The following is a 26,435-nucleotide window of genomic DNA, read 5'->3' on the forward strand; positions in this document are numbered from 1 at the left end:
GGGATGATGTTATAACCATAACGAACACCCCCGTGAAAAAAAAATTAAAAAAAAAATATACGAATATATATTTTTAAGCGTAAAAATTGACTAAAAAATTATAAAGAGAGTTCCCGGCAGGACTCCTCCTAAAGAAAAATATTAAAACACTAATAACTTTTACATTTATCTAAGAGGATATATATTTTGTTTGTTTATTAGAGAAATTTTTATTTTGAGTCAGCTGATTGGCTTCCTAAGCTTAAAAACGGAGCCTGGAGCCACAGTCCTGAAGTCTATCCACGTGTTGTTTTCAAATCTATAAAAATTAAATATAAATATATAAAGAAATCAAATAATCTTTATCAAAAGGAATAAAACCCCAAATATACTCTTCGAAAACAAAAGGATATTCCTATTATAACCCTCGAATATTCTGTCCTTTACAGTTATATCTCCCTTCCGATCTTCCCCCTCCTCTTCTCCTCCTCTCACTTTTCCCCTTCAAACATTTTCTTCCAGTTTCTCTCATTTTCCTTCTCTTTCCCACAGAAATAGAAAAATTATATTCAAAAACGTAAAACCCTTTTCTTCATTTTCTTTACCATTTTCACATTTCTAAATACAAACCCAAACATATAATCCTAATTATTATAGCTAGGATGAAGTTTGGGAAAAGCCTGAGTAACCAAATTGAAGAAACCTTGCCGGAATGGCGAGACAAGTTTTTGTCCTATAAGGATTTGAAGAAGAAATTGAAGTCTATTGAGCCTAAAACTAACGGCGTCGTCGGAGAGCGGCCGAGCAAGCGCCCGAAAGTGGAGGCTTTCGGCGGCGATGCGGTGGAAGCCGGAGATAAGGAGCACATGTCTAGGGAGGAGATCGATTTCATTTTGTTGTTGGAAGATGAGCTCGAGAAATTCAATACCTTCTTCGTTGAGAAGGAGGAAGAGTATATTATCAGATTGAAGGTAATAAGCTTCTTTTTTAAGAAATCAAATAAAATAAAATCTACTTTTATACGAATATATATATTTATTCTTACATTATATTCTCGAACTAAGATCTGTTTGGTTACCGAGAAAATTCTTCAAATCTAACGCAATCTTTATTATTCTTTGGGAAATACGATTATTTTTCTTAAAGAATATATCACAATGATACAATAAATATATAATTTCCGGGAGATAATTACGGTGAAATTGAAAAATCAGTATGTATTTTCGGAATTTTTATTTACTTTTTTTTTTTTTTGAAACATTACTCTATTTAGGTTGTGAGTTACTTTTTATTGGTAGAGTAATAACGTGCGCCGCTTCTTACTTCTCTGAAACTTATTCTAGAATGCGCTTGACTGAGTAAGGGCAGTGCGTAGTGCGCACAATGGAATCTTTTCATTTTTGTGTCTCTACTGTCTAGTGATGGGCCAGTTAAACTGTCTTTCTAAAAGTTCAGGCGCGTGACTGTCACTCACGTTTGTCAACCACGTACTGTGTTATGTTCGCATTTGTATTTTCGAAAATGCCACTGCTCCGCACAGTAGTGTACTGTTCTATCTCCTAGAGAATATTCCGTTTCATAACGTTAAGAAACGATTCGCTGCATGTAACTGTAAGACGAGTCAACTCAGTTTCTTAACTCGGCATTTTTCTTCTCTCTTTTGCCCAAAAATTTGTGCTCTTGTTGTTTTTTTCTTTGTCAATTTAGTATTATTAAGGTGTCAGTTGTGGTTTTACTTTATGAATTTTAAAATTGACTATTTTTTTTTGCTGGAATTATATTTGACTATTATAGTTGATTATAATATTAGTTTGTGATTAGTGATAGTGTGTCATACTGTCATAGTCTTATTTTTAATTCTCTTATCTCTTTTTGCAATATGATAAAGCGGGCAGGCTGTGCCTTTTTAACATCAGAGTTTATTTGCATACCCATGTTTTAGATTTTCTTTTTTCGTACGATCCTTTTAACATAGCTTGGTCTGTTAATTAAAATGATGATCGAATGGGAAATTGAATGAGTGACGTAGAAAGTAAAACTCAAAAAGGTATTTTTGTTTCATTCTTTTTCTTTTTCTGACTCTTGCATTTTTGTTCCCACTTGTTTTCCTTTTTGGGTGCTTAGAAAATCTAAGATGTATTTTTGTTTCATTTTGTACTTGTGTTAGTTGTCTCTTATATTTATTACTGGTTTGGAGCTTGACAATTCTATGGTTTGGTTTTGGAATTCAGGAGCTGCAAGACATGATGGCAAAAGCTAAGCCTCACAGTGATGAGATGCTGAAGATACGCAAGGAGATTGTGGACTTCCATGGAGAGATGGTTTTGTTGGAGAATTACAGTGCTCTTAACTATACTGGTATGAGCTTCTTCCATTTGTTTTACTTTTTGCTCTCTAAATATGGCATTTAGATGTCACTTTGGTCATTTTCTTTTGTTTACTGAACAGTTTTTAAGAAAATAATCATTACATAATATAGGATTTTATGAAGTTGTTATAATAGTTTTGGTACTATTTGATGCATGTTTAACTCAAAAGTGTAAGATCAAGTAAAAGGGTATTGTTATCTAGCGTTTTTATATATGAATATGATCATTGTATTGTAATGAGCAATAAATGACAATGGAGCATATGGAGACTAAATGAGAAATTTTTCTTGTGTGTTTCCCGAGTCTGAGTTGAAGTTCTCCCCGCTCACAATCTCTGACCATTATGATCTATAATAATGCTAATTGTTTTTATAGCAATGGTTATGAATGTGTGCAATCAATAGGAGTTTTGAAAGCGTCCAATTAGATTGTTTAACAACTTTTCTATGAGCTTACCTCTTTTTTATTCCTTAACAGGACTGGTGAAGATCCTCAAAAAGTATGACAAGAGAACTGGCGCTCTAATGCGTTTGCCCTTTATTCAAAAGGTCCTACATCAGCCTTTCTTCACCACAGACTTGCTCTACAAGCTGGTGAAGGAGTGCGAGACGATGCTGGATGGGCTATTCCCAACAATTGGACAGCCACCCTCTGCTGAGGCATCTACTTCTGCTTCTGCCAATGCCTCTACCACTGCTGCTGCAGACGATGAAATGTGTGATCCTACAACTTCTGCCACTGCAAAGGATGAAGAATCCCTTAGATTTCCCAAGGAACTGGCAGAGATCGAGTATATGGAGAGCTTATACATGAAGAGTACTGTATCTGCTTTAAAGGTTTTGAAGGAAATTAGGAGTGGAAGCTCGACCGTGAGCGTTTTCTCGTTGCCGCCTCTGCAAGTTAGTGGGTTGGAGGAGGATGCATGGAAAGCTGTCCCTGTTCTGGAACAAGCAGCTAAGTAGAAAGTGAAGTAAAGAATTAGGACAAAGTATATATATGTCCTTTTGCATTTCGTTATATTTATATATATTTATATTAAAAATCTTACTATATGCACTTGTTTGTGCATTCCTTAGACATACTAACACATATGGAAAGCATAAAACTTTAGATGGAGTGAATCAGTAGAATTATAACTTTTGTATAATATAATATTTGGTACAATAGAATTAATACTATTTTATTTTATCGTATTTGTGGCAAGTGTTATTTGGAGTTACTTCTTAATATTGTGATTCACGTGACGATATTGTAGCTTAAATTTTAACTTATAACATTATATTTTGTCGTAACTAAAATTCTTTTACCAAGAAAATAAAGAAGGCAAACCAGCTAAGTCTGAAATATTGCAAAATGGAATGATTTAGTGTAAATCCCTCAAATATTGATATCTAAGAAAATGATGAAAACATGTACAGCATATTTCTTAGCTCTCTGTTTTTCTTTTTACTTTTTTGACAAGATTTGTATTCCTCAATGTCAAAATATGTTTGTTCACCAAAAAAAAATAATAAAAAAAAATATATGAAAATATGTTTGGACCACACTTTTCAGATATATGGCTTATGTGCAAGTATCTGTATTCGTGGTTGGTGGTGGTCCATTACGTTTTATGAACAAATTCTTGTACATCTCAAACCATACATGGCCAAACATCAACATAGACCAATACTAACTTGAGTCATGACAGGTTTAGTAAGTAAAAAATCTTTATTACTTTGAATTCGTCCCTTAAGTAAGATTATAGCAGTTTATTTATTTATTTTAATAAATCATTCAATTTTATTATTAAAAATTTACGCGCATACTTCTTTTTTTTTTTTCTTTTTCATTTTATTTCATTTGTGTTGTTGTGCGGTAATTATTATTTTTTTTACTGTGTTTACTATTTATTTTTTTAAAATTTTGGGCAACAACCAGTACCCCTAAACGTCAAAAAAAAAAAAAAAAACCAGTACCCCTATCAATAATATATATAAATAGAAAGTAGCAATTTTTTGATTGATTGTTGTCACTTTTTTGACAGATTTTTTTTTTTTACTTAAAATATTTTTGTTTTTTATTTTTTTTAAAATTTCTTAACACTCACGTGAACTCTAATATATTATTTAGGCTAATTAGCAATTTTTTCCACCGAACTTTGACATGTATCAAATTATATCAACTGAATTTTTTTGGCCGTTAAAAATTCCCGCTGAACTATAGAGATTGTTAAATTTAAGGACTTCTGTCTAATTTCATTCAATTTTACAGTTTCAGTGATTGTTTATGTACTAAAACATGTTCCTCAGATTTTGATATTTACTAAATTATGTCCCTCAAACTTTGATATGTACTAAAGCATGCCCCCTGAACTTTCATCCATGTTAGAATTTTTTTACTGAAATTAGACAAAAGTCTTTAAATTTAACAATCTTAATAATTCAAAATGAATTTTTAACGGCCAAAAAAATTCAAGGGCATGATTTAGTACATGTCAAAGTTCGGGGTTACTAATTAGCCTATTATTTATGTATGTATATATTATTCTTAAGCAAATAATTAAAAACACTCTCCAATTTATTTTTCATTGTTTTTTGAGCTTTATTTCCCTTGTTCATCTTCTTCTTCCTTTTTTTTTCATTTTTCTTTTTCCATGTCTACAACATTAACGAAATAAAAGCTAACTCTCTCCTTTTGTATTAGGTAATCAAAAAAAAAAAAAGAGTATATGAAGTAGGAAGATGAAGAAGAAGATTTGGAAAAGATAAGAGTGTGGTTGTGTGTGTATGTGAGAGAGATGAAGAGCTTGCTATGTGATAAGCTTCTTGTAAAAATCTTTCAGATGCTCCAATTAAGTTCATGTTCTTCAGTTTTTTTGGTCTCTAAGCGTTGGCTCCATCTCTACCGTACTTCTAAGTCCACTCTCTTTCTCCAACTTACCCTTTTCTGTTACTCGTTTATTTTGTTATTGTTTTATTATTGCTTTAATATTGTTTTATTGTTGTTTCTTTCATTTCTTTATCATATTTTTTTTAAATATTATTGTACTGCTCTATTTTTAATAGTAATAGAAAAATAATGAAATTTGTGTGTAAGTTATTTTTTTCCAGTATCCTTTTCTCCAATATATGTTCAATTTTTTTTTTTGCGGTGTTAGCAGTATAAAAGAAAAAGGGGGGGGGGGGGGGGGTAGGGCAGTATTGTTGTGGTAATTTGCACAAGCAAGTGCACGTATCGTCAACAAGTAGTAAACTCACCAAGAGTGAGGTCGATCCCATGAGGATTGTAGCTAAGTACGTTAAAATTAAACTTTTACTTCTATTTGGTTAAATAAAAATTAAGAAAAGATTAAAACTAGAAAATAAATAAATAGTGAAAGAAGAAGCAATTAAACTAATATAGAAATTAACAGTTAATAAAAACTAGTGCTTTGATTTCAATTGTATCTATTGAATATGGCTTAAGATGACTATCTTCCTATTATCAATTTCTATGCAATAACAGGTTTACTAAGGTAATTTATAGTCTTCTCAGATATATAAATCTCAATCACATGCAAACTTTCTACTCTCATGATAAATTTAACATGCAACATGCATTTAACACAGAAACTCTATAAGCTATCTAAACCATACAGGTACTCTCGTCCTATATCGAAATTCAGTTCTATTTCACTATAGCATAATCGACACTCACTTCTCAGATCTCGCATCGAAATCATAAAACAGTTAATTGATGGCCAGGCAATTAAAAGTAATTAAGCACGAATAAAATAGAATACATAGAAATTAGGAAGAAAATAAATCCTATTAAAACTATAAAGCAATGTCAAACAACATCCATCTAGACCCTAAGCAAGTGTTTAGCAATGTCAAACCATAATGCTGAAAACCCTCTGCAAATTGCCTCCAGTATTGACTTCTGTCTTTGAAATTCGTACTCCTTTTTCCCTCTGAATTGCTTCCTCAAAACTATTGAAAGTCCACTTTTTATAGCCAAAAAGAATGATAAAATAAAATAAAAATCGTTGAAAAAGAAAACCTATTTTGCTTAGGATTAAAAGGGGTGGTGAGTTTTCTACTACATTGACTGATAGTATTTTGACCATAACTCTCTCGATATTACTCAGTATTGGACAATTTAAGATTTTTTAGAAAGATAAAATAGAGATCTAGAACTTTTATGTTTTGACTTTTTTCAAAATATCATCAGATTTTAGTTGAATTTAGGCTTAAAATTTCAGCTTTATTTTCTTGCACAATTTTCTCTATTTTATATATCATCTTTTTGTGAGATTTTTTTTTATCTTTTTTTCCATCTTATTCCTTTGATATTTTCTAATCTTCTATTTTAAATCTGGAAGAATAAAAGATAAAAAGCGTAAAATTTCTCCAAACAAGAGTAGAACTAAATTAAAAATATACTAAACTTAATCTAAAATTAATACTAAAAATAACCTAACAAATTCTCCCTAACTCAGCTTTTACTTGTCGTCAAGTAAAACACTAAATCGAAAAAATAAAAGTTAAACAAGTCAATCTCCAGAACACGAGTAATTTTTAAGTAAACTCAATAACAAGATTATGAAAAATTTCACTTATACATACAATCCAGAATTTCAGTTCAATTACACCCTTGACATACTTCACTTTATTTTCATTCAGCTCATGAAACCATAGAGTGCAATTAACAAACAATTGATCCCATTTATGCATGTCAATTACAATCATTAATCCACTAACCCAGAATTCCATATGCTTGCAATACTTATTATTCTCCACTAATATGAATTAATGCACAACCAAGAATTAGAATGTCTTTCTAGGCTTTTAATGTTAGGCTTAGGATAAAGGTAGTTGAAATGGTCATTTAGGCTTTCTTATACCATAAGCTTCTCCAATCATGTCACCCACAATATTTTTTACAAAATCCCAATACCCCTTTTTCTAATTACATGAGAGATATATTTTTTTCAACAAGATTGCAACAACTATATATTTATCCTTTTTTTTTTTTCTAGATTTGACACCGGTTGTCATATTTTTCTTTATTTTATTTTTTTTTCTTTTAGGTTGCTGTCAATCTAATTAATTTTTTTTTTTTTTCATATTCTCTCAATTTTCACACTTTTTCCACACACACACACAACAAACTTCCCATCCAAATTCCACCAAACTAAAGATCTACTTATGGTATAATTAGGGTTAAATTTTGGATATTCATAGGTTTATCTTTTCTAGGCTCAGAATGTGTGGAAACAAAGAATATGTTCAGGCTAAAAAAAGGTAACTAAGATAAAATTATAGGGATGGCTTGAAAGGCACAATCGATCTAAAAAAAATATCTAAATCACTTTCCTAGTCATGCATAATTTATTATTTCGCCTCAAATAGCAAGCAAACAGGTTCTAGAATTTTCCAAACAACTTTCCACCAGTCAAATTTAGCATATAGAAATCAATTCAATCACTAGAAAATTACTAATATGATTCCATGTTCTTTTAAGTATAAAATTGAAATTAGTCAAGAGTATAACATCACCAAGCACACGGCTTTTTCAAATAAACTTTTCAAATGATGTTATCTACATACTTTCAAATTAACTCATATTAAGCAAATTAACTCACATTAAAACTAAAAAATTAATTTTAGAAACTAAAAATAAAGATAAAAATTTAAGTTCACCCCCAAACTAAAGTGACACATTGTCCCCAATGTGACATCAAAGAAGAAAGAAAAGAAACTTACCTGAGCGCCACATTAACAAGCGGTTGAAGCCCATAATAAGCGTCATGCAAGACAACTTGAAAATTGTTATTGTACTTACCTTCAAGCTTGGCAAGCGATGAGTTTGAACCCGAAGTCAGCACCAACAACATAAGACTTTGGATGATGAGCTTGGGGAGAAGCCTTTCGTAGCTCGTAGAGGATATAATATGGTGTTGATGAAATATATGGATCCATTGGTGGTATATTAGTCAATATCATTGATGAAGTCAAATCAATGATGCCATACCCTTCTTCTTGTTGCTCACTCTCCACTTGGCTATTCATACCCTTGCTTGTGATTTCATATTCAATGATTTCCTGATCATGGATAAATTCATTATCTTCCATGATTTTATTCACTCTACGACATTCATTATTTATTAAGTAAGAATCTGATGTAGCCAAATTTTGAGTTAATAACACTTCAAGAGGATCTTGATCTTCAAATGTAGGCTCATTATTATCTTCCTTGTATTCAACTAATGACCATTCTTGATTGTACCAATAACTCTCATAACTTTCATTAGTGGAGTTATTACATTCTGAATCATGAGCCATTGAATTATCACATAAGGATCTCACCATGTCCGTTAAGCGATTAATCTCTCCTAGAAGTGATTGTAGAAGTGATAGTAGTTGCTCATCTTTTTCAGTTGGTTGGGGTGAGTTTGGGCAATAAGGTGGGTATTGGTGACTCCAACCCTGAAATGATGGATCCCAACGTCAGTCGTAATCAAAATCTACCATATTATTCAACAAATTTATTACATCATACCCTCTCATTAATAGAGGCGCTCCAGTTATCTATGCTCCATAATCAACCCAGCTTCTTGTTTCATCATTAAGTCTGTTATAAAAGAGCCACGTAAAAGATTCACTTGAAAAAGTGGGATAACATCTCTCTCCAAGCTCTTTAAATCTCCTCCAAGCAGAATAGAATGACTCATTGTGGTGTTGGGCAAAATCCTCAAGGTATAGCATTTGGATTTACCTTGTAGATCAAGCTCATCAATAAAACATTAGTAAAATAAAAAAATAAAAAAAAAAGAAGCTAAATTAGTACTAAAAAAATAAAATTTGAAACAACAAAATTAGTACTAAAACTAAGAAGAAAAACCAAATTAGAACAAAATTTAATTTTTAATAATATTAACTAACAATCCCCGGTAACGGCGCCAAAACTTGTTGTGGTAATTTGCACATGCAAGTGCACGTATTGTTAACAAGTAGTAAATTCACCAAGAGTGAGGTCGATCCCACGAGGATTGTAGCTAAGTACGTTAAAATTAAATTTTTACTTCTATTTGGTTGAATAAAAATTAAGAAAAGATTAAAACTAGAAAATAAATAAATAGTGAAAGAAGAAGCAATTAAACTAATAAAGAAATTAACAGTTAATAAAAACTAGGGTTTTGATTTCAATTGTATCTATTGAATATGGTTTAAGATGACTATCTTCCTATTATCAATTTCTATGCAATAGCAGATTTACTAAGGTAATTTATAGTCTTCTCAGACATATAAATCTCAATCACATGTAAACTTTCTACTCTCGCGATAAATTTAACATGCAACAGGCATTAAATACAGAAATCTTATAAGCTATTTAAACCATACAGGTACTCTCGTCCTATATCGAAATTCAGTTCTATTTCACTATAGTATAATTGATACTCACTTCTCAAATATCGCGTCGAAATCATAAAGCAGTTAATTAATGGCTAGGCAATTAAAAGTAATTAAGCACAAATGAAATAGAATACATAGAAATTAAGGGGAAAATAAATCATATTAAAATCATAAAGCAATGTCAAACAACATCCATCTAGACCCTAAGCAAGTGTTTAGCTACACATGTTCATGGAAGCAAAATCACACATATTAACATTAAGAAAGAGAAAAAGATAGAGAATATATTGAGGTTATTTGAGATGTTATAAGTTGTTCTTGTTGATTGTTGTGGTGATTGAGCAAGGTTTCAGTTTATGAACTCAAGCTTTGTTCTCTAATGGTGGATTTAGTTTCTAGTTGTTATGGTTGGTTTTATTGCATGATTTCTCTTTGTCATAATGTAATTAGGTATTCTGGAAGTTATTGTAAGGTTTGGGTTTGAATTGAGGTGTGTAGAAGGATTTGTGTGTTTCTTGCACTGAACCGGAATTCCAGTTCAGGGGGACCTGTGTTGGAAATTATTTTACCAGGATCTATTTACTATCCATGTATGTTAGATTAACAACCTAATATGAATTATAAAACAGTGAAAATAAACACATATAAAGTTAGAAAACCTTACAGTGGGTGCAGTCGAATATTATGACTCCTTCCGTTCAGATCTCTAGCCCTTGATTCCTTTCTGTAGCAGAGCATCACCAAGATCTGAACCTAGATCTTCTTTTCTCCTTCTTTGATACAGATTTTCCATAGTCTTACATACTATGATTGAGGTACCACTTGATGTGTGTGGGCACTACTCATCACTCAAGGAATTTCAAAATCTAGAGAGAAGAAGAGAGAAGGTGGCGTGTGGCCTTTTCTGAAGGAAACTGATGTTCAATGTTGTGTCTCTGTTTCTTGAAGCCAACACTTTCTATTTATAGAAAACCCTCTAGGTTTAGGTTAGAATTGTATGGCATTAAAATAATGGAAACTACAAATGGAGTTTCCTAAGCATGTGCCCGACCATACAAAGGGTATTGGGCCTCACTTTGCAACTTTCCATTTTGTTATTTTCCATTCCCATTTTCTTAAAAATACCAATTTTCCAATTTAACATTTTAAATGCCAATTTTAATTATTTAATAACTTGGAAATAATTATTAAATAATATTGTCATTTAATATATTTATTAATTTAGACATATAAAGTCTCTTAATCAATAAATAAACCTATAATCTCTTTTCTTTACAATTTCGCCCTTGCTTAGTGAAAATTCATAAAGTAGACATAGTCTAACTTTTAGAATTATAATTGATTAATCAAAATCAATTAACTGAGTCTTACAAGCAGTATGGTCTCAACTAGTATGGGGACCATGGGTCTATATAACCGAGCTTCCAATAAGTCGAACCGAATTTACCAAGTAAATTCCCTAACTTATTAATTCCTCATTGAATCCACACTTAGAACTTGGAATTGCACTCTCAGTCATATAGAACGCTCTATATTGTTCCATGATATAGACACGTCATTAGTTATCCATTGTTATAATCCTAATGTGATCAATGATCCTCTATATAGATGATTTACACTGTAAAAGGATTAAATTATCGTAACACCCTACAATGTATTTTATTTTTAAAACACTTAACCCTGTATAAATGATATTTCAGCTAAGTGAAATGAGATCTCCATCATTTATTTTCGTTTAAATAAACTCGAAAAAATCATCATTTACTTTCTATTCGCCAGATAGAAGCTATAGATTCCATATTTATGTTAGCGCTCCCACTCAATTGCACTACCGTGTTCCCAAAATGTACGTATCACCCTGACCCAAAAGTAAGCTTAACTAACAAATCAAAAAACACGGATAAAACTCTTGAGATTGAACCTAACCATATCAAGATTAAGATCATTTGATCTAGGATCAACAGGTGATATTGAATTGAATAGATATTACGGTAAGTTTTAATATATCTAATCAAAGTTCAATATCGGTCCCTTTCGATGTATACTCCATACATCCGATACTGGTAAACTTTGCCAATGTCCTGGAAAGGACATAACACTTTTCCAAGGTGTAAGAATACCTATCGCTGATTATACCATGTCAGTCTAAATCCAGTGTTCTGACAAATCAGGGAATAAACTTTTGAACATATAATTAAGATTATATTCCACTGTGCTGACAACACTATAATCTTAACAAATTCATATGTTCTGGACTTAAAAAGAATTCATACATTATATACATATAATCATGAAATAAATCATGTGAACCATGCAACATAAAATGTTATTTATGATCTTTATTAATAAGTAAATCTGATTATATGAAATGAGTTTTATTTAGGGCATAAAACCCAACAACCTGTAGGAACCGGTCGATCCGTTGGTCCCCAAGAAACCCCATAGAACCAGAATTCTTGTTGGGGAATCGATCTACCAGTTGGGGCATTTTAGGGAACCCTAGTTTTTCCCGTTTTTGTAATTTTTAAGGTATTGGCATGTTATTCATCGATAGGGAAACTTCTCCGAAAAGTGATTTAGCGTGTCACTCACCACTTTTATGAATAATGTGATTTAGGGGTCTGTAAATCGTCGAGTAGTTGTTCCACTCAGGTTGGCCGGCACACCTGAATTCGGAAGTGAGGTAAGATTAGTATAATGGTTGCATTTATGTATACATGTTTAGCGTACATGTTAGTTGCCGTCAAAATAACATATTAGGGTATCAGTGAGGTGTACATAGAGTTGCACCGAGATACCAACATATATATGTTAGGCAAATCTATAGCCATCAGATTAACATATCAGGGCATCAATGAGGTGTACATAGAGTTGCACAGAGATGTCATCATATATATGTTAGGCTATCAGATAGTATGAATTAACTGCTACCACATCAGTACGACTAGAGTACTGAGTATAGGCTGAATTCACAATTAGTCATACTTTGTCGAGAACGTTCTCGAATCAGTTAGTAGATTGTGATTAAGTGTATGGGCACCTGGTTGCGGTCTGAATATATATATATATTTATGTTTATGATTATACTTTTCTAACTGTGTTTGTTGACTCACATTTATTACTTGCATGTGTAGGTAAGAGCAAGGCTAGGGCTGAGCAACCGTGAGAGAAAGCAGATGAAGATTGTACATGTCGCGGTTAGGCCTGGAGCGTACGGTCTTTGGGACAGCTGAGCGTATTTTGTATAGTCGCTAGGCGATAACTTTTGTATTATGCACTGTGAAACTTTTGTAAATATTTTGTAAACGGGATCTCGATTTTATATATACATTATTATTTTGGTATCCATAAGTAATTAAATAAAGTTTTAAATAATCACAATTTTTAATAAACTCGCTGATTAGAAACGAGTTGCACAATTAAGTTGAAATCACGTTAACACGCCTAAACTAGTAGAGTGTTACAATTGCACATTTCTCCTGGTGAACACCTGAATCTAATTGGATTTTTTGATGCCAACTGGGCATGCTATCTAGATAATAGAAAATCTATTGCTAGCTACTGTGTTTTTATGGGAGACTCCCTCATCTCTTGGTCCTCAAAGAAGCAAAGTGTGGTAGCCGCTCTAGTACTGAATCTGAGTACAGAGCATTGGCTCAAGTTGTTGCAGAATTATATTGGCTTTAAGGACTTCTTAAGGAAATGGCAATTCACTTGTCTGCAACTCCCATTATTTGGTGTGATAATATGAGTGCAAATGCCATGACTGACAATCTAGTATATCATGCAAGAACCAAGAACATAGAGCTTGACGTGAGACAAAGTAATGCAAAGACAGCTAGAAATTAGATATGTTCCCTCTCATGATCAAATAGCTAACTGCCTGACCAAAGGATTGTCACCAACAAGATTTCACTTTCTAAAAGACAAACTTCAAGTGAAGGAATCACCCTGCCAGTTGAGGGTAGTGTCAAGAAATAATTGGTGACTTGGCTGCTTATGTGGCATTGTAACCTGTCCTAAGTTTTGGGAGGAATACCATTAGAATATTCCCTGTGTACGAATTGTACAAATTCAGTTAGGATTTTGTTAGTATTATTTTCTGCGCTACATTCCTCTTGTAATCACCTTACACCTGTCAATTGTACAACGATCAAATTATAAATTGTAACCCTTAAATTACAATACAATAGCCTCATGCTCATTGAGCTGAGTTTTACATTTTCTCAACTCTATTTTTTTATCTTTACAAATATTGATTCCAATTATTTTTGTTATTTTGTAATATTTCTTTCTAATTTATTCTGATTTTAAATACTGCGTAGTAATCATGTCACTAGAGTTACTAGAATTATTGGCTGTATTCATCATCTCTTAATATAGGTTGGGAAATTTGATTTTTTATGCTTACATTTGGTTGAAAATTTTCCCCTAAACTCACAATAAATAATATTTGTAGGATATGACAACTTTTATGATATCCCTAAAATACCTCTCATTTACATCATTCTCATCTACACAGACCCCCCTCATCGAACACAATCGGACCCCATATCGGACCCCCCATCGGACCTACGTCTCCTACCTCGCAAACTCACAGTTTCATTTGACCCTATCGGACCCCATCGGACCTTGCCCAAATCACAAATATGAGATTCTAAAAACTAAAAAACAGAACATGAACTCACCTTTGACATTGTGTTTAATTCGGTTGGGGGTGCGTCGTGGGTATCGTGGGTCAGTGGTGGTGCTTCGGTGGTGGTGCGTCGCGGGTCGGTGGGGTGCGCCGTGGGTCGGTGGGGGAGCGCCGTGGGTCGATGGGGATGTTGAAGGGGTTTGATGGGTCCGATTTTGTGGGTCTGTAGGGTGGTTAGCGTGGGTTGGGTTAGGATGTTCAAGGAATTGTAACGCCCTAAAATAATTAGGCACGCTACCCAAAAATGCTTATGAAACCCTAATCCCCTAATCAGGATTACTAACCAAAATAGCGCAGAATTTAAACTTTTATATTAAACATAATGAAAATAAACTTGTAATATATTTAAACTTTCAAACTAGTAGGGATCCCAAAAATAATTACAAACTTATTACAAGTCTTTTCTTTCTAGCCGACCTAAGTGGCAAAACAGAATTCAAAATTTCAACACTGATAGACCCATAACCCGCTTGGTCTGAAATGGCCCGAACATGTACATTCTTCGCCCAGCTCCAGAACTCATGGCTCATCAGCTAATGCCTTACCCTTTCCTGCACAGTAGAGCACTCGTGAGCCAAGCCCAGCAAGACAGTATAAATCATAACAAATATAATATGCTCATCATGTTATTTAAACAGTAATGCCATTCATATATGTCTGTGTGTCACAGACCTGCATGTCACACTCACATGCCTATTTATGTCTACGTGGCGTAGGCCTATGTGTTGCACTCACACATCTATATATATCTACGTGGCGTAGACCTACGTGTTGCTCTCACACGTTTAATTACAATAAGGCCTTAGAATAGTTCATCTCGGTTCTAGTTACCGAGTCCAACTTGATTATGCCTTGACACATAACCCTTAATCTCAATATGTAACACATAATTATTAGTGTCACTGCACTATTTGTCTATTTGCTATAGACCTGCATGTTACGCTCACATGCCTATTTCTGTCTACGTGGCGTAGACCTACGTGTTGCTCTCACACGTCTATATACAATAAGGCCTCAGTAGGGTTTACCTCGGTTCTGATTACCGAGCCTAACCTGGTTATGCCTTGCTCGCATAACCCTATTCATGTATATACGTAATCCATGTATTACGTTCTTTCGGTGGTTTATCCGGGTGATATATACCAGGTCTAACCCAGTTATGTCTTAAACACATAACTTTTAACATACATGCGTGTATTCAATATTTACTACAACATATATAATCTTAGGGTAATAACCCTAACTTGCATACTATGTAATCACGCATATAATACATTTCTATATACTTAGATGACATTTACTAAGAGTGTCAACCCTGACTCATGCTTTCACTGGACTCATAATATTCTAGGGTAATAACCCTAGACCGCATTAAAATTAAACTCAAGGTACTAGCTTACCGAGTCTAGTTTAATTATGCCTTAAGCGCATAATTCATAATCCCAATATATAGATATATCCGACATGGCATAGTATTACACGACATATATCACTAGGGTAATAACCCTAGGCTATTAAACCGCTCATGTTAGGGTAATAACCCTAATCCTGGTTGCAATTACTCACATATATCATATTCAACATAAGCGCCACCACGCATACTCTACGTGCAAACTACTGTCTTACCTGTTGTCCCACAATAACAGAGATTCCAAACCCCTGGGTGCTCCTGATCAGGTGCCGGTAATCCTAGTCACACAATCCGGGATTTCACAAATAGGGTTAATCCCCAATTTCACTTTCACAAAATATAAACATGGCATTCAAAACACAGATAATCAAATAGAGCTCGGAACGAGCTTTCCAACGATATAAAGAACGTCCCAAACGGAGTCCCGAGTCAAAAGTTATGGCCAAAACAAAATTGAGAAAAACAGAATTTCTCACTGCCAAACCCAGTCGCGACGGCCAAAAACCCCGTCGCGACGACTGGGTTCAGAACACCCAAAAACTCCATTTTTAAGGCCTAAACATGCCAATTTTTCAATAAATTTGAACCTCAATCATACCATACCCAAAATTAACTTCTTACATATAAAAATCATCACAATAGAGAGCTAACAACAACTCTCAAAATTCAAATTACACAATCAATTCAAAATCATGCATTTAAACCAACAAAGTTCAAGCTCATGAACTTGAGCTTTAAATCCTTCAACCCCAAACATTTTCTAGCAGCAACATACCAACTTTAACATGAAATCAAACCCAGAAAATACCCTAGAATCTCATTCCATGCTCAACAAACACAAAACCCAAAAGATTCAAGTACCACATGCTCAAATTAACAAGAACTCACAATCATGCACATATCATCTTCTTCAACCTATTCATGCTTTTTTTTTTTTTTAACTAAAATTCAGCAAGAAAAAGAGAATCAAAGTTATAAAAATTACCTCAATTCCTTGCACAAGCTAACTCCAAGCCTTAACACAAATTTTTCCCCAACAATCAAACTAGTTTCTCATCAATTTCTCACCAAATCAAGTTGAAAAACAAGAGAGTAAGAGAGAGAAAGAGAGGTTCAGGTTTGAGAGAGAATAACCAGAATTTCTATTTTCTTTTTTTGTCAAAAATGCCATTTCACACATTTATCTCATAAAGCCAAATTACTAAAATGCCCTTAGGGCCATATAACTTCCACTTTAAACATACAAGGGAAAAAATGGCATTAACACACAATTTCAAACCCAATTAAATTTTAGATTATCAAATATCAATTAAAATGCCAATTAATTCAATTCAATTGTATTTCGGGCTTGAACCCAGTTCGGCCCGAAATACCCGATTGTGACTATATCGCGCCAACCTGTCAGAACACACCTAAAAAGACAACACAGGTATACTATATAATAATATAGTTCTATTAAGCACGTAATTAAATTAATTTCACCATTTTACCCCTCTCGGGTCACAATTACTAGAATGCCCCTAGCTCACCAACGGGGTCTTAACATATTAAAATTCATATAATTTCACATATATTGAACTATATAATAATATAATTCCTCAATTATACATAATTATCTAGTTAGGGTTTTGCTAATCCTTTCTCATAATTCCGGGTATTACAGATATCGAGCGAGAGAGAGAGGGGAGAGAACAAAGGTTAGAGAGAGAAGTGAGGTTTGAAAAATGAAAAGAGTATTTTTGGGTTTAATGTAAATTTAACCTATTATTAAAATTTTGAAATATATAAGTTAAAGGAATTAATTTCCCCTATGTATATCGTTGCTTCTTGGTCTTTCCTTTACACTTGTCCTTTGGTTCTGTTTTGCCCCAAAGCTCAATTCAATTCAAGAAGTGATTAAGTAGACATGACCCATTAACTACATTAAATACAGCACTTGAAGTAGGTTAAACAACTACTAAATGTTGTTATTAATAGTAATTCGATACCTCATCAGAATGATATACACTAAATTTCAACACAGCTTAGAAAAAAATAATAAATTAACTATTATTTATTAAGATACATATTATCCCATACGAACTTTTGTTTTGGTGTCAAGAATTCAAAAAATATACATTCTTCATAGACCACACAATAATATTAAAATGCTTCCAATACCTCAAAAAAAAAAAAAAAAAAACTGCTTCCAATGCCATTATGAAGTTACAAAGCAATACCTTCCATTTCGCTATACATTACTCCAACATAACGAGTAAAGTATTGCACATTATAATGTAGAGATATAAATTGTTCTACACTGCTAGTGGCAAACTTCACAACGACGAAGCCGAAAATAATAGTCAGGGAGCTAAACGTTCGATTTTCCATACTCGTCCTCCATTGGTTTCCTCGGGGGAGTAGCTCAATCTGTGTACCAGAACATAACATAAACAAATTGGGAGAGTATTGTTGTTAGTGTAAGTAAGAAAGCATCAGCCTGAACCATTTGCAACATTGCCCTAGAAGATCCTAGAATCAATTTATATGGAAAAAGTTGTAAGAATAAAAGAGATTAGAGTGTGAATTTGCATGCTGATTCATACTGTGTACTGAACCGTGTCTCTCTCAAATTACCTGGGACTATCAATTACTTCAATTCTCTATTTTGCTGCCTATTGCTATTACTTGTGTTCCTGAATTTACCAATGTAAAGGAACTTTGCACTATGTAAAAGTGAATTTTAAACAGCATAATTTGTCCTCTCATTTTACTTTTTAACAAGTGTTGATAAATTGCTTTAATCATGTCTGTCATGTGTGCCAAACTAGCCAACTTGATATACATATACCAAATTCTAGCACAGAATTTAAAAGGAACATGTCTCATAAATGGGATAGAAAGTAGAAACTACCTGTCATGCAATCGAGACTTTTGTCCTTGCCAAAACTCAAACAGCTCAGGCTTGAGCCGGTATCCTCCCCAGTATTTAGGCTTTGGAATCACACTTCTGTGCAAACAAGAATTTGTTATTATTTCAGATTCATCGAAATGAATAAATTGTTTTCCTTCATTTTTAACAAACAGAATGGAGACTAGGTATAAAAATCAAGTGTCCATGTAGAACAAAATAGGATAGTGTTTAAAGAGTGTGAGATTACCCCAAAAATAAACTTAAAGATGGACTCTACAAAAACACAAACCCTCCACTAAAGTCGTACCAAATATAGGTTTGGCTTTAAATTCCCTTTCCTAAGAACCACCCCCCAATAACAAACACCCATAAAATTGACTTTGGTTTGATAAAAAAAGTAAAACAAAATGTAGGCAACTGCATGCAGCCCACAGCATGTAAGGCAGCGAAGGACCAACAAGCTGGGACCCATTATCTATATTCTTGGACAGGAAAGTAAAAGACTGCATTGGACTGAATAAATTTTAACCATACTGAAAAAATTAAGCTAACAAGCTAACTAATTCTCCTTCCGGATAATTTAGTCCCATTGAGAAACTTGGGATAATTCTATCAAATCCAATCGTCCACCTTCATATGTGCGTGTGTGTATAAATCAATACATCTTTATCTTTCTATCCAACTTGTTTTTCATAAGTTGTTGACAAATTAATAAATTGCTCATTCTTATTAAAAAAAAAAAAAAAAAATTAATTCAATATTATCCTATCCTAATCACCAAAAGCAGCCTTAAAGAATTGTATTACTTGCTTAAGTACAGCCAAAATAAAACACCAAATGACTTACCCATCAGAGTATTTTTCCTCTAAATCTTTGTATAGTTCATATAGAACATTTCTTCCAGGAACTACTGTACTCTGAAAGAAACAAAGAACAACCCTACTGTTAGAGTTTAAATAATTATTCAAGTATCATCTTTCCAGTACCCTTTATAAAATAAATTCATTGCAAACTGAAAGAAAGAAAGCCAAACCACAATAACAAAAATAGTAATAATTTATATTTATTTAAAAGTAAACAGAACATGTTTAACTGATAGAAATGCGAACATGAACCTAAACATGGCCAAAAGACATGCATGGATACAGAAAAAGAGATCAGCAACATGATACAAGCACTTGGGTAGACCTCACTCCCAAAAGCTGGCCAAAAAGAGGAGGGTGCCCAAATAGTTACATACTGCTAATCAATCCCATACTTGGTCAATGTGGAATCCTGACGATACACCATCCTTTGGAGCCGGCGTCTACAGCGGCCCACTCTACTCTGGGCCTAATTCACAGGTCGCCCCTTCTGCAACATCGGTCCCATTTGAGGGTGCATGGCTCTAATACCACTCATACAAGCACTTGGGTAGAACTCAATACCAAAAGTTCGCTGAATTCCCTAAGTTGCTTAACCCAAAACTTAACTAATAGCCTGTTGATTCTCCATTTGATCTGCAGCAAACACACCCACCTGGAGACAAGGCTTGTCAAGGGCATCTTTTTTTGCATATTTTCGTGTAAACCTTCCCAAGAAGCCACCCAAAAACTTGTACTTCTGATTTTGATGGGGCGGAACTTCTCCATAGACCTTTCGCTCAATCATTCTCAAAATCCAAGGTATTCAAATTTAAATCTTTTAAATGCAGAAATACAAGAATCTAAGTGCTGTCTAGAATCCAAATCCGTCTACCCTTCAACAAAGTGCATGGGGAGCAATGCGGGACTTCCCTACCATTTAAATTTTTATTTCTTTTAACTGTAGACTCCAGCTGACCTTAGTTCCCACTCCACCTCGACGGAGAATTCTTTGATACATTTATTTTTTACAGAAGAAAGTAAAGTTAAATCTGGAAACATCTCTTGCAGCAAAATGTTTCCTATCCAAGAATCTTCCCAAAATCTTATCTTCTCTAAATCTCCTAACTTGAAGATAAATTAGGAACTTATACAAGGATATCATAAATTATATCAGAGAAAGATGTAGATCTAAAACAGTTGTTGGATTCTCTTTTGATCAACTATGAGGCTATCTTTAATTTTATCATATAAATCTTTTCACAAAATGTAGCACAATTTTTTTTTTTTTTTGAAAAAAGAGGAGAGATCATTGTCTTAGACTGATCACCCTCTGCAATAGATTAATGCCCTCACTTAAGACGGAGGAAAGCCGCTTAAACAAGAGACAGAAAAAATAAAAAGCAGAAAAGAATAAAACAAAGGGAAAAAAAATTAGGTTTCGTGTTTATTATGAAGGCTACAAGATAAATTGTGCTACATTTTGTAGCACAATTTATCTTGTAGCCTTCATAATAAACACGAAACCTAATTTTTTAGATTGAAGGGAATGCGCCTTACACATAAATAAAGAGGACTGAGAAAAATAGAACCTGCTTGCTAACTATTGCTCCGATTTGACTTCCTCGGGGACGGGAATGAAAGTATTGTTCAGATTCCTCTTCAGAAACTTTCTGGACAGATCCTTCCACTCTTACCTACAAATCAAAAGTTAATGTAAGTCAGTTTCTTCATTTACAAGTGTAATCAATTGCTAAGAAAATCACGTGAAATGGTAATTATTATGCTTTGATAGCAAAACACTAAGGCATGAATGTGGAAATGAAAATTAGAAAGGTATACATTTCCTAAATAGCAAAGGAGCCTTACTGTTGAAAGAAAAGAAAATAACACATTGTGGAAAAGTCATTTACACTAATAGACTTCTCTTGGGAAAATCCACTCAAATGCTTCATTGGTAATACTATTGTGCTTTAATCAATCCCAATTGGTAACACTAGGAAAGAGAATTTCAGATAAAAGATTAGAGTTCCCACAAGGCAAGATTATTGTGACCGTAAAAGTTATTAATAATATTAAATTTTAAGAGAAAAGATATTTCCATATACTATAGTATGCAATAAATCCCTGGATCTTCCATTCAAAGTTAGAAGTTAAACTTCCCATAACCCTAAAAAGAAATGTGAGATTTTGAATTACCATTCAACATTGTGCTTGAACATACATAGCTACACAAAATAAATAAAAGTGCTGGAACAATTGTCGACTGACTTACGATTCAGGATTAAGGAAGGAATGTCACATAACCAAAGCAGTTTTCCACATCCAATTTAATTATATAAGAAATTCTTTTTGACTGATAAGAATGTATGTACGAAGGCATATCTGATAGAACTTGTACTACCTGCCGATTTAATCCATCCCAATAAAAAAGAAGTGATGCATGAGGATTTTCTGATAACTCATGAGCCTTTCGACTCTCATAATTGGTGAACCTGCATATGGGAACAAGAGAACAAAATTAGGTCCATTTATACAGAAAGGCATTACAAGCACTACTGCTGAAAGTACACTACCATACTAACCAGACAAAACCATTCTCATCAAACCCTTTTAGCAATACCATTCGTGATGAGCTGTATAGAACAGTAAAACGACAGTGAATCAGCAATTCAAATTTATAAAGGAAGCAACCATATCAAAAAAGAGCAAAATGCTCAAAGCACGAAACAAATAACAGAAACTGATATGTACATTGTTCATGTTGGAGTTGTTAAAAAAACTATTGGAGAAAACTACAAAAATTTACCAATGATTTACCAAGACTGTGTAGCCAAATAAATAACAATCAACTTTTAACACAACCTTGAACAGTAAAAATTGACTAATAATAACTCAATTTGGAATTGATGGCTGTGCTCTTTTTATTAAAATCCACAAAACTGGTTCCAAAGGGCTCTAGCAGTACTCTACTTGACATAAATTAGGACGTAACTTTGATTCCCAAATAACCACTACTCAAGCAATATTATCTTCCTTAAGTAGGACTCCTACTGCTATACTCAAAAATATGTAGATTGACTTTGTTAATGAGGCTAGTGCAAAGGAAAGACCTCTATGCACATCATAGTTGATAAACTACAATGGCTCCACAAGCTAAGCACTTCAATAACATAGGTTATTTTCAAATACATGCTGACGTGTTCAGTAGGGAAAAGTGATACCAAAGCAGAGAAATGGAAACTGAAGAGAAAATGAATTTGTGTATTACTGAACCACGCTAAGCAAATAGATATAGAGCATTTGAAAGACTCCTAGAACAAAGCTCGGTTACAACTTAGATCAGTCATACCCTTCAGAGTCATGCCTCTTTTAATACACACAGAACCTTTCATAACAAACTACCTGCTCTGTGCCCAAACCTGCCAGCTAAGCTACTAAGACATCACTCATTAGTTTTCTTACAACTAGTACAAGTAATACAAAATAGAAGGGTTATCAGTGTTCAACTAATATCACGAAGCACTCAAGTTCCAACTTTACAGATCTTGCATTCTTTGAGAGTAAGAGAATAATTATATCAGATGACATCAGACACTTGCATTTTACAAAATGCATAACAAGATCAGAAAATACTTTAGACTCAATAAAACCCTTGGCTGTAATACAACCCTACAATAAATGTTATTTCAGTTTAGCACAAGAAGGAAAATTGGAATGTAGAACTCTAAGTAAATAACTGAAGTGTGAACATCTCACACAAATAAGTACTTCAGGAACATGCAAAAATACAGTACTAACAATAAAGGTAACAAAGCAGGAAAAGCAAACATTACACTTTTCCATTCTTGCCAGCAGTTGACAAGGCCATGGCATTTGGTTCTTTTAATCCAGCACCCACTGCTTCCTCAAACCATTTGCGGAACTGCAAGTTACCTATTAGTTTTATTGATATACCAGGCTAATTTTTGCAACAAGATATATAACAAATATGTATACATGATGTTGAACATAAATTATAAGTCTCGAGATTGAAAATGTAATAATCATCCGGCAGTGGTTATCAATTATTATACCTGATTTATTGGGTCAGATTCCACATCTTCCTCAAGGAACTCAGGCGAAATGTAATTCTCTCTCAGAGCTGATACATCAATTTTTGGAGGCTTTCCAATAAGAACACACATAGAAGTTCCACTATATGATGGAAGATGAAGTTTGTACTTTTCAGCAATTAAAGGAGGTACAAATCTGCCACCCAGAAAGTGGTGTGGGCCAGAAAATTGTTTTGCACACAACTTCGGAGCAGTCAAAGAAACCTAAAATCATAGTGAAACTCAATGAATAAGATAGCTCACACTTTCACTTATCTTCAAATGATTAGCTAATTCTATCACATTCTCATAAACAAATTTTGAAATAAAATCTTCTAAAATGGTATGAAAACACAATGGCAGTTTCTATCCAAAGCCTACCAACATGTCAGGTTTGATGCCTTCACCACCAATGTCTCCTTCTTCAACATGCCACCCAGATGGAATGTCCACGGAGACAATAGCAGGGGTTTTTTGACGTGTTCCATCATAATTCCGTAGAGAAACAAGCATTTGAACCAAACCATCAAAAGGAGGTCTTGGGGAACCTGATCAATATAAGATGGTAATTAATTTAAGGTGTATCCAATTGGATGCAGCATCAAAAAAAATATATATATATAATAACTTATCACCTTCATTGACAATTATGTAAAGATCTAGAATAAATTTAAAGAACTAAATTTGATGACTTTACTAGGACAAATAAAGTTCGTTTAGGAGAAAATAAAAAAATAAAAAAAGATGATAAATACCATGGTACGAGAACCCAAACATTGCATCAACAATAATGTCAAAGTCCTCTGACAAGTCTAACGGCAAATCTTCGACGGAGATGAAAGGTACTGAGAGTGATTCAAGCTACAAAATTATCAATCAGATGAGAATATAAAGCAAGAACTTATAAAAGAAACTGAGGGTTGTCAATCCCTATATATGAAAAACAATATTATGTACGGAACAAACCTGAGTAACAAGCCCATCATACAAAGGCTTGGGAGTTCTTTTTGGATAACAAATAACAGGTTTATACCCAAAGTGATGCAGATGACGAGCAGCAACAAGACCATCACCACCATTGTTCCCAGGGCCACAAATAGCAAGCACGCGATTATGCTCACTTAATTTGTAAACCTTCCAAAACAAAAAAAAAACGTAATGACTCAAAACTTGAAAGCATAGAAATTCCAAAACTGAGTTCTCAATACCTCCAAACAGAATTAAAAGACTTGAGTAGGCAGTTATGGAACCACTTGGTAGCCCCTCAATTTTATTTTATTTTTCCTTCATAATTTTCTTCTTAAGCTAAAACAAATAAAATAATGCAGTATAGGTTTTTAAAAATAGATAAGGCAATGAAGACAATAAGGAATGATAATGAATACAATCAAACCAAATCTTCCCCCAACATAATATAAACTATAAGACCATGAAAATTAACACGATTCAATTCTACGGATGATCAGAATTAAATTCTCAATTCATACAACAGAAGCGTAAGAATGCAATCTACTAAATTTGAATTTGGTTCACGTCCACAATTATCCATAAAGATGGATTTTCAATAGGAAAATCAATTCTCAAAATCCGAATTTTCCATAGTTTAATTATACTCAAACAGAAACTAAATACCTCTGCTATTGCAGCAGCCACGCTCAAACCTGCCAATTCCTACAATGGAGGGAGAAAAGAGATTAAGAACAAACACATTTCGAATAAAGAAGGCAAATGAAAAAAAAAAAAAAAATAGGAAAAAAGACTGACCATTAACTGATCGACACTAAAGCCAAGAGGGCCCATGAGGGTCTCATCGATCTGGGCAGCTTGACGCTGTGTTAGGTACGATATAGAGTCCGGATTTGACATACTTTCGGGTGACACTGTTCTCAATTCCCTTCCGGGTTTGGAACAAAATGCAAAACTTGCAGAGTTGGCAATTGGGTGGAGGAAAACCTGAAGAGATATATATAGGTAACATAAGAAATGGGCGATGAAGTTGAGAAATGGAGAAATGAGAGAGAGAGAGAGATACTTACAGAAGAGAGTTGGGGAAGATGGTTGTTGAAGGAGTGAAAGGGTTTGGAAATGAAAGTGTAAGAACTATGAGAGGCCGAGGCAGAGGCAGAGGCAGAGGCGAGGAAGAGTGATTGAGCCAAGTGAAAGCAAGTCATTGTTCGACTCCCTTTGCCAACTAACCGCCACATCATTTTTTTTTTTTTTTTCCTTTTTCTCTTTTGCCCTTTCTCTTTTTTCTTGTTGTATTTAATTGTGTGTTGTTTTCTTGTTGTGTATGTACTCAGCCTTGGAAGTTGGAACTAGGTAGCCCTCATTTTGCAAATCCTTTTTATCTTTTTGAAGAAGTTAAAATATGTCTAAACACCCTCTAAAGTATAATATCATTAATGGTGAAATTAAATATTGGATCATATATAATTTAATGTAATAATTTTTGGAATATCATTAACTAATCGCAAAATATCACCTCTAAGTAGTGCTAAGAATGACTAGTGTCTAATAACAATACTCATAAACTTATTGAAGAATTGATAAAGAAAAACTTAAGCTAAAATCTAAAACTAGTACAATCCAATTAAAAAAAAAAAACTATTTTGAGAAAATTGATTAAAACATTATAATTAATTTATTTATTATAATTTGTTATGTTTTTCGTCATTCTAACTTTACAACTGGACCTGAATGACTGTTTTTTTATTATCACAATAGTTGTAATATATATATATATATAGGTGATTATTTAATAGTTACATTTTT

At 33.5% G+C, this 26,435-nt stretch overlaps 2 protein-coding genes and 1 long non-coding RNA gene across 4 annotated transcripts; 1 reads left to right on the forward strand and 2 right to left on the reverse strand.

Moving 5' to 3' along the window:
* The first annotated feature begins 210 nt into the window (after positions 1 to 210).
* LOC115725567 (SPX domain-containing protein 2) lies at positions 211 to 3,541 on the forward strand. Its single transcript, XM_030655136.2, has 3 exons — positions 211 to 950; positions 2,211 to 2,337; positions 2,826 to 3,541. Exons 1-3 carry the CDS (start codon positions 642 to 644, stop codon positions 3,308 to 3,310), a joined length of 921 nt encoding a protein of 306 aa, XP_030510996.1. The 5' UTR covers positions 211 to 641; the 3' UTR covers positions 3,311 to 3,541.
* An 11,205-nt stretch (positions 3,542 to 14,746) lies between these two features.
* LOC115715838 (uncharacterized) lies at positions 14,747 to 17,003 on the reverse strand. Its single transcript, XR_004011452.2, has 3 exons — positions 16,820 to 17,003; positions 16,050 to 16,112; positions 14,747 to 14,974 (listed from the first exon to the last, which is right to left on the reverse strand). It is a non-coding gene; the product is annotated as an uncharacterized LOC115715838 (long non-coding RNA).
* Positions 17,004 to 17,846: 843 nt separating this feature from the next.
* LOC115725438 (pyridoxine/pyridoxamine 5'-phosphate oxidase 1, chloroplastic) lies at positions 17,847 to 25,922 on the reverse strand. Of its 2 annotated transcripts, none has more exons than XM_030654955.2 (14): positions 25,700 to 25,922; positions 25,428 to 25,616; positions 25,296 to 25,334; positions 24,630 to 24,797; positions 24,419 to 24,524; positions 24,045 to 24,211; positions 23,646 to 23,888; positions 23,406 to 23,494; positions 22,155 to 22,205; positions 21,974 to 22,064; positions 21,162 to 21,266; positions 19,574 to 19,644; positions 18,728 to 18,820; positions 17,847 to 18,243 (listed from the first exon to the last, which is right to left on the reverse strand). In XM_030654955.2, the coding sequence occupies exons 1-14, from the start codon at positions 25,868 to 25,870 to the stop codon at positions 18,177 to 18,179; spliced, it is 1,650 nt and encodes a 549-aa protein (XP_030510815.2). In that variant the 5' UTR covers positions 25,871 to 25,922; the 3' UTR covers positions 17,847 to 18,176. The 2 variants fall into 2 exon arrangements, with proteins under 2 accessions (XP_030510815.2, XP_030510814.2); XM_030654954.2 differs by having other exon boundaries at positions 18,728 to 18,823.
* Between the last annotated feature and the right edge of the window lie 513 nt (positions 25,923 to 26,435).

The sequence above is a fragment of the Cannabis sativa genome, chromosome 6 (assembly GCF_029168945.1).
Source record: "Cannabis sativa cultivar Pink pepper isolate KNU-18-1 chromosome 6, ASM2916894v1, whole genome shotgun sequence".
Taxonomy (NCBI): domain Eukaryota; kingdom Viridiplantae; phylum Streptophyta; class Magnoliopsida; order Rosales; family Cannabaceae; genus Cannabis; species Cannabis sativa.

Coding starts and splice junctions, on each gene's coding strand:
- LOC115725567 (XM_030655136.2), top strand. CDS start 642: ATGAAGTTTGGGAAAAGCCTGAGTAACCAAATTGAAGAAACCTTGCCG. Junction 951..2,210: donor AGTATATTATCAGATTGAAG/GTAATAAGCTTC, acceptor TTTGGAATTCAG/GAGCTGCAAGACATGATGGC. Junction 2,338..2,825: donor CAGTGCTCTTAACTATACTG/GTATGAGCTTCT, acceptor ATTCCTTAACAG/GACTGGTGAAGATCCTCAAA.
- LOC115725438 (XM_030654954.2), bottom strand. CDS start 25,870: ATGATGTGGCGGTTAGTTGGCAAAGGGAGTCGAACAATGACTTGCTTT. Junction 25,617..25,699: donor ATCTTCCCCAACTCTCTTCT/GTAAGTATCTCT, acceptor ATATCTCTTCAG/GTTTTCCTCCACCCAATTGC. Junction 24,525..24,629: donor ATGATGGGCTTGTTACTCAG/GTTTGTTCCGTA, acceptor ATAATTTTGTAG/CTTGAATCACTCTCAGTACC.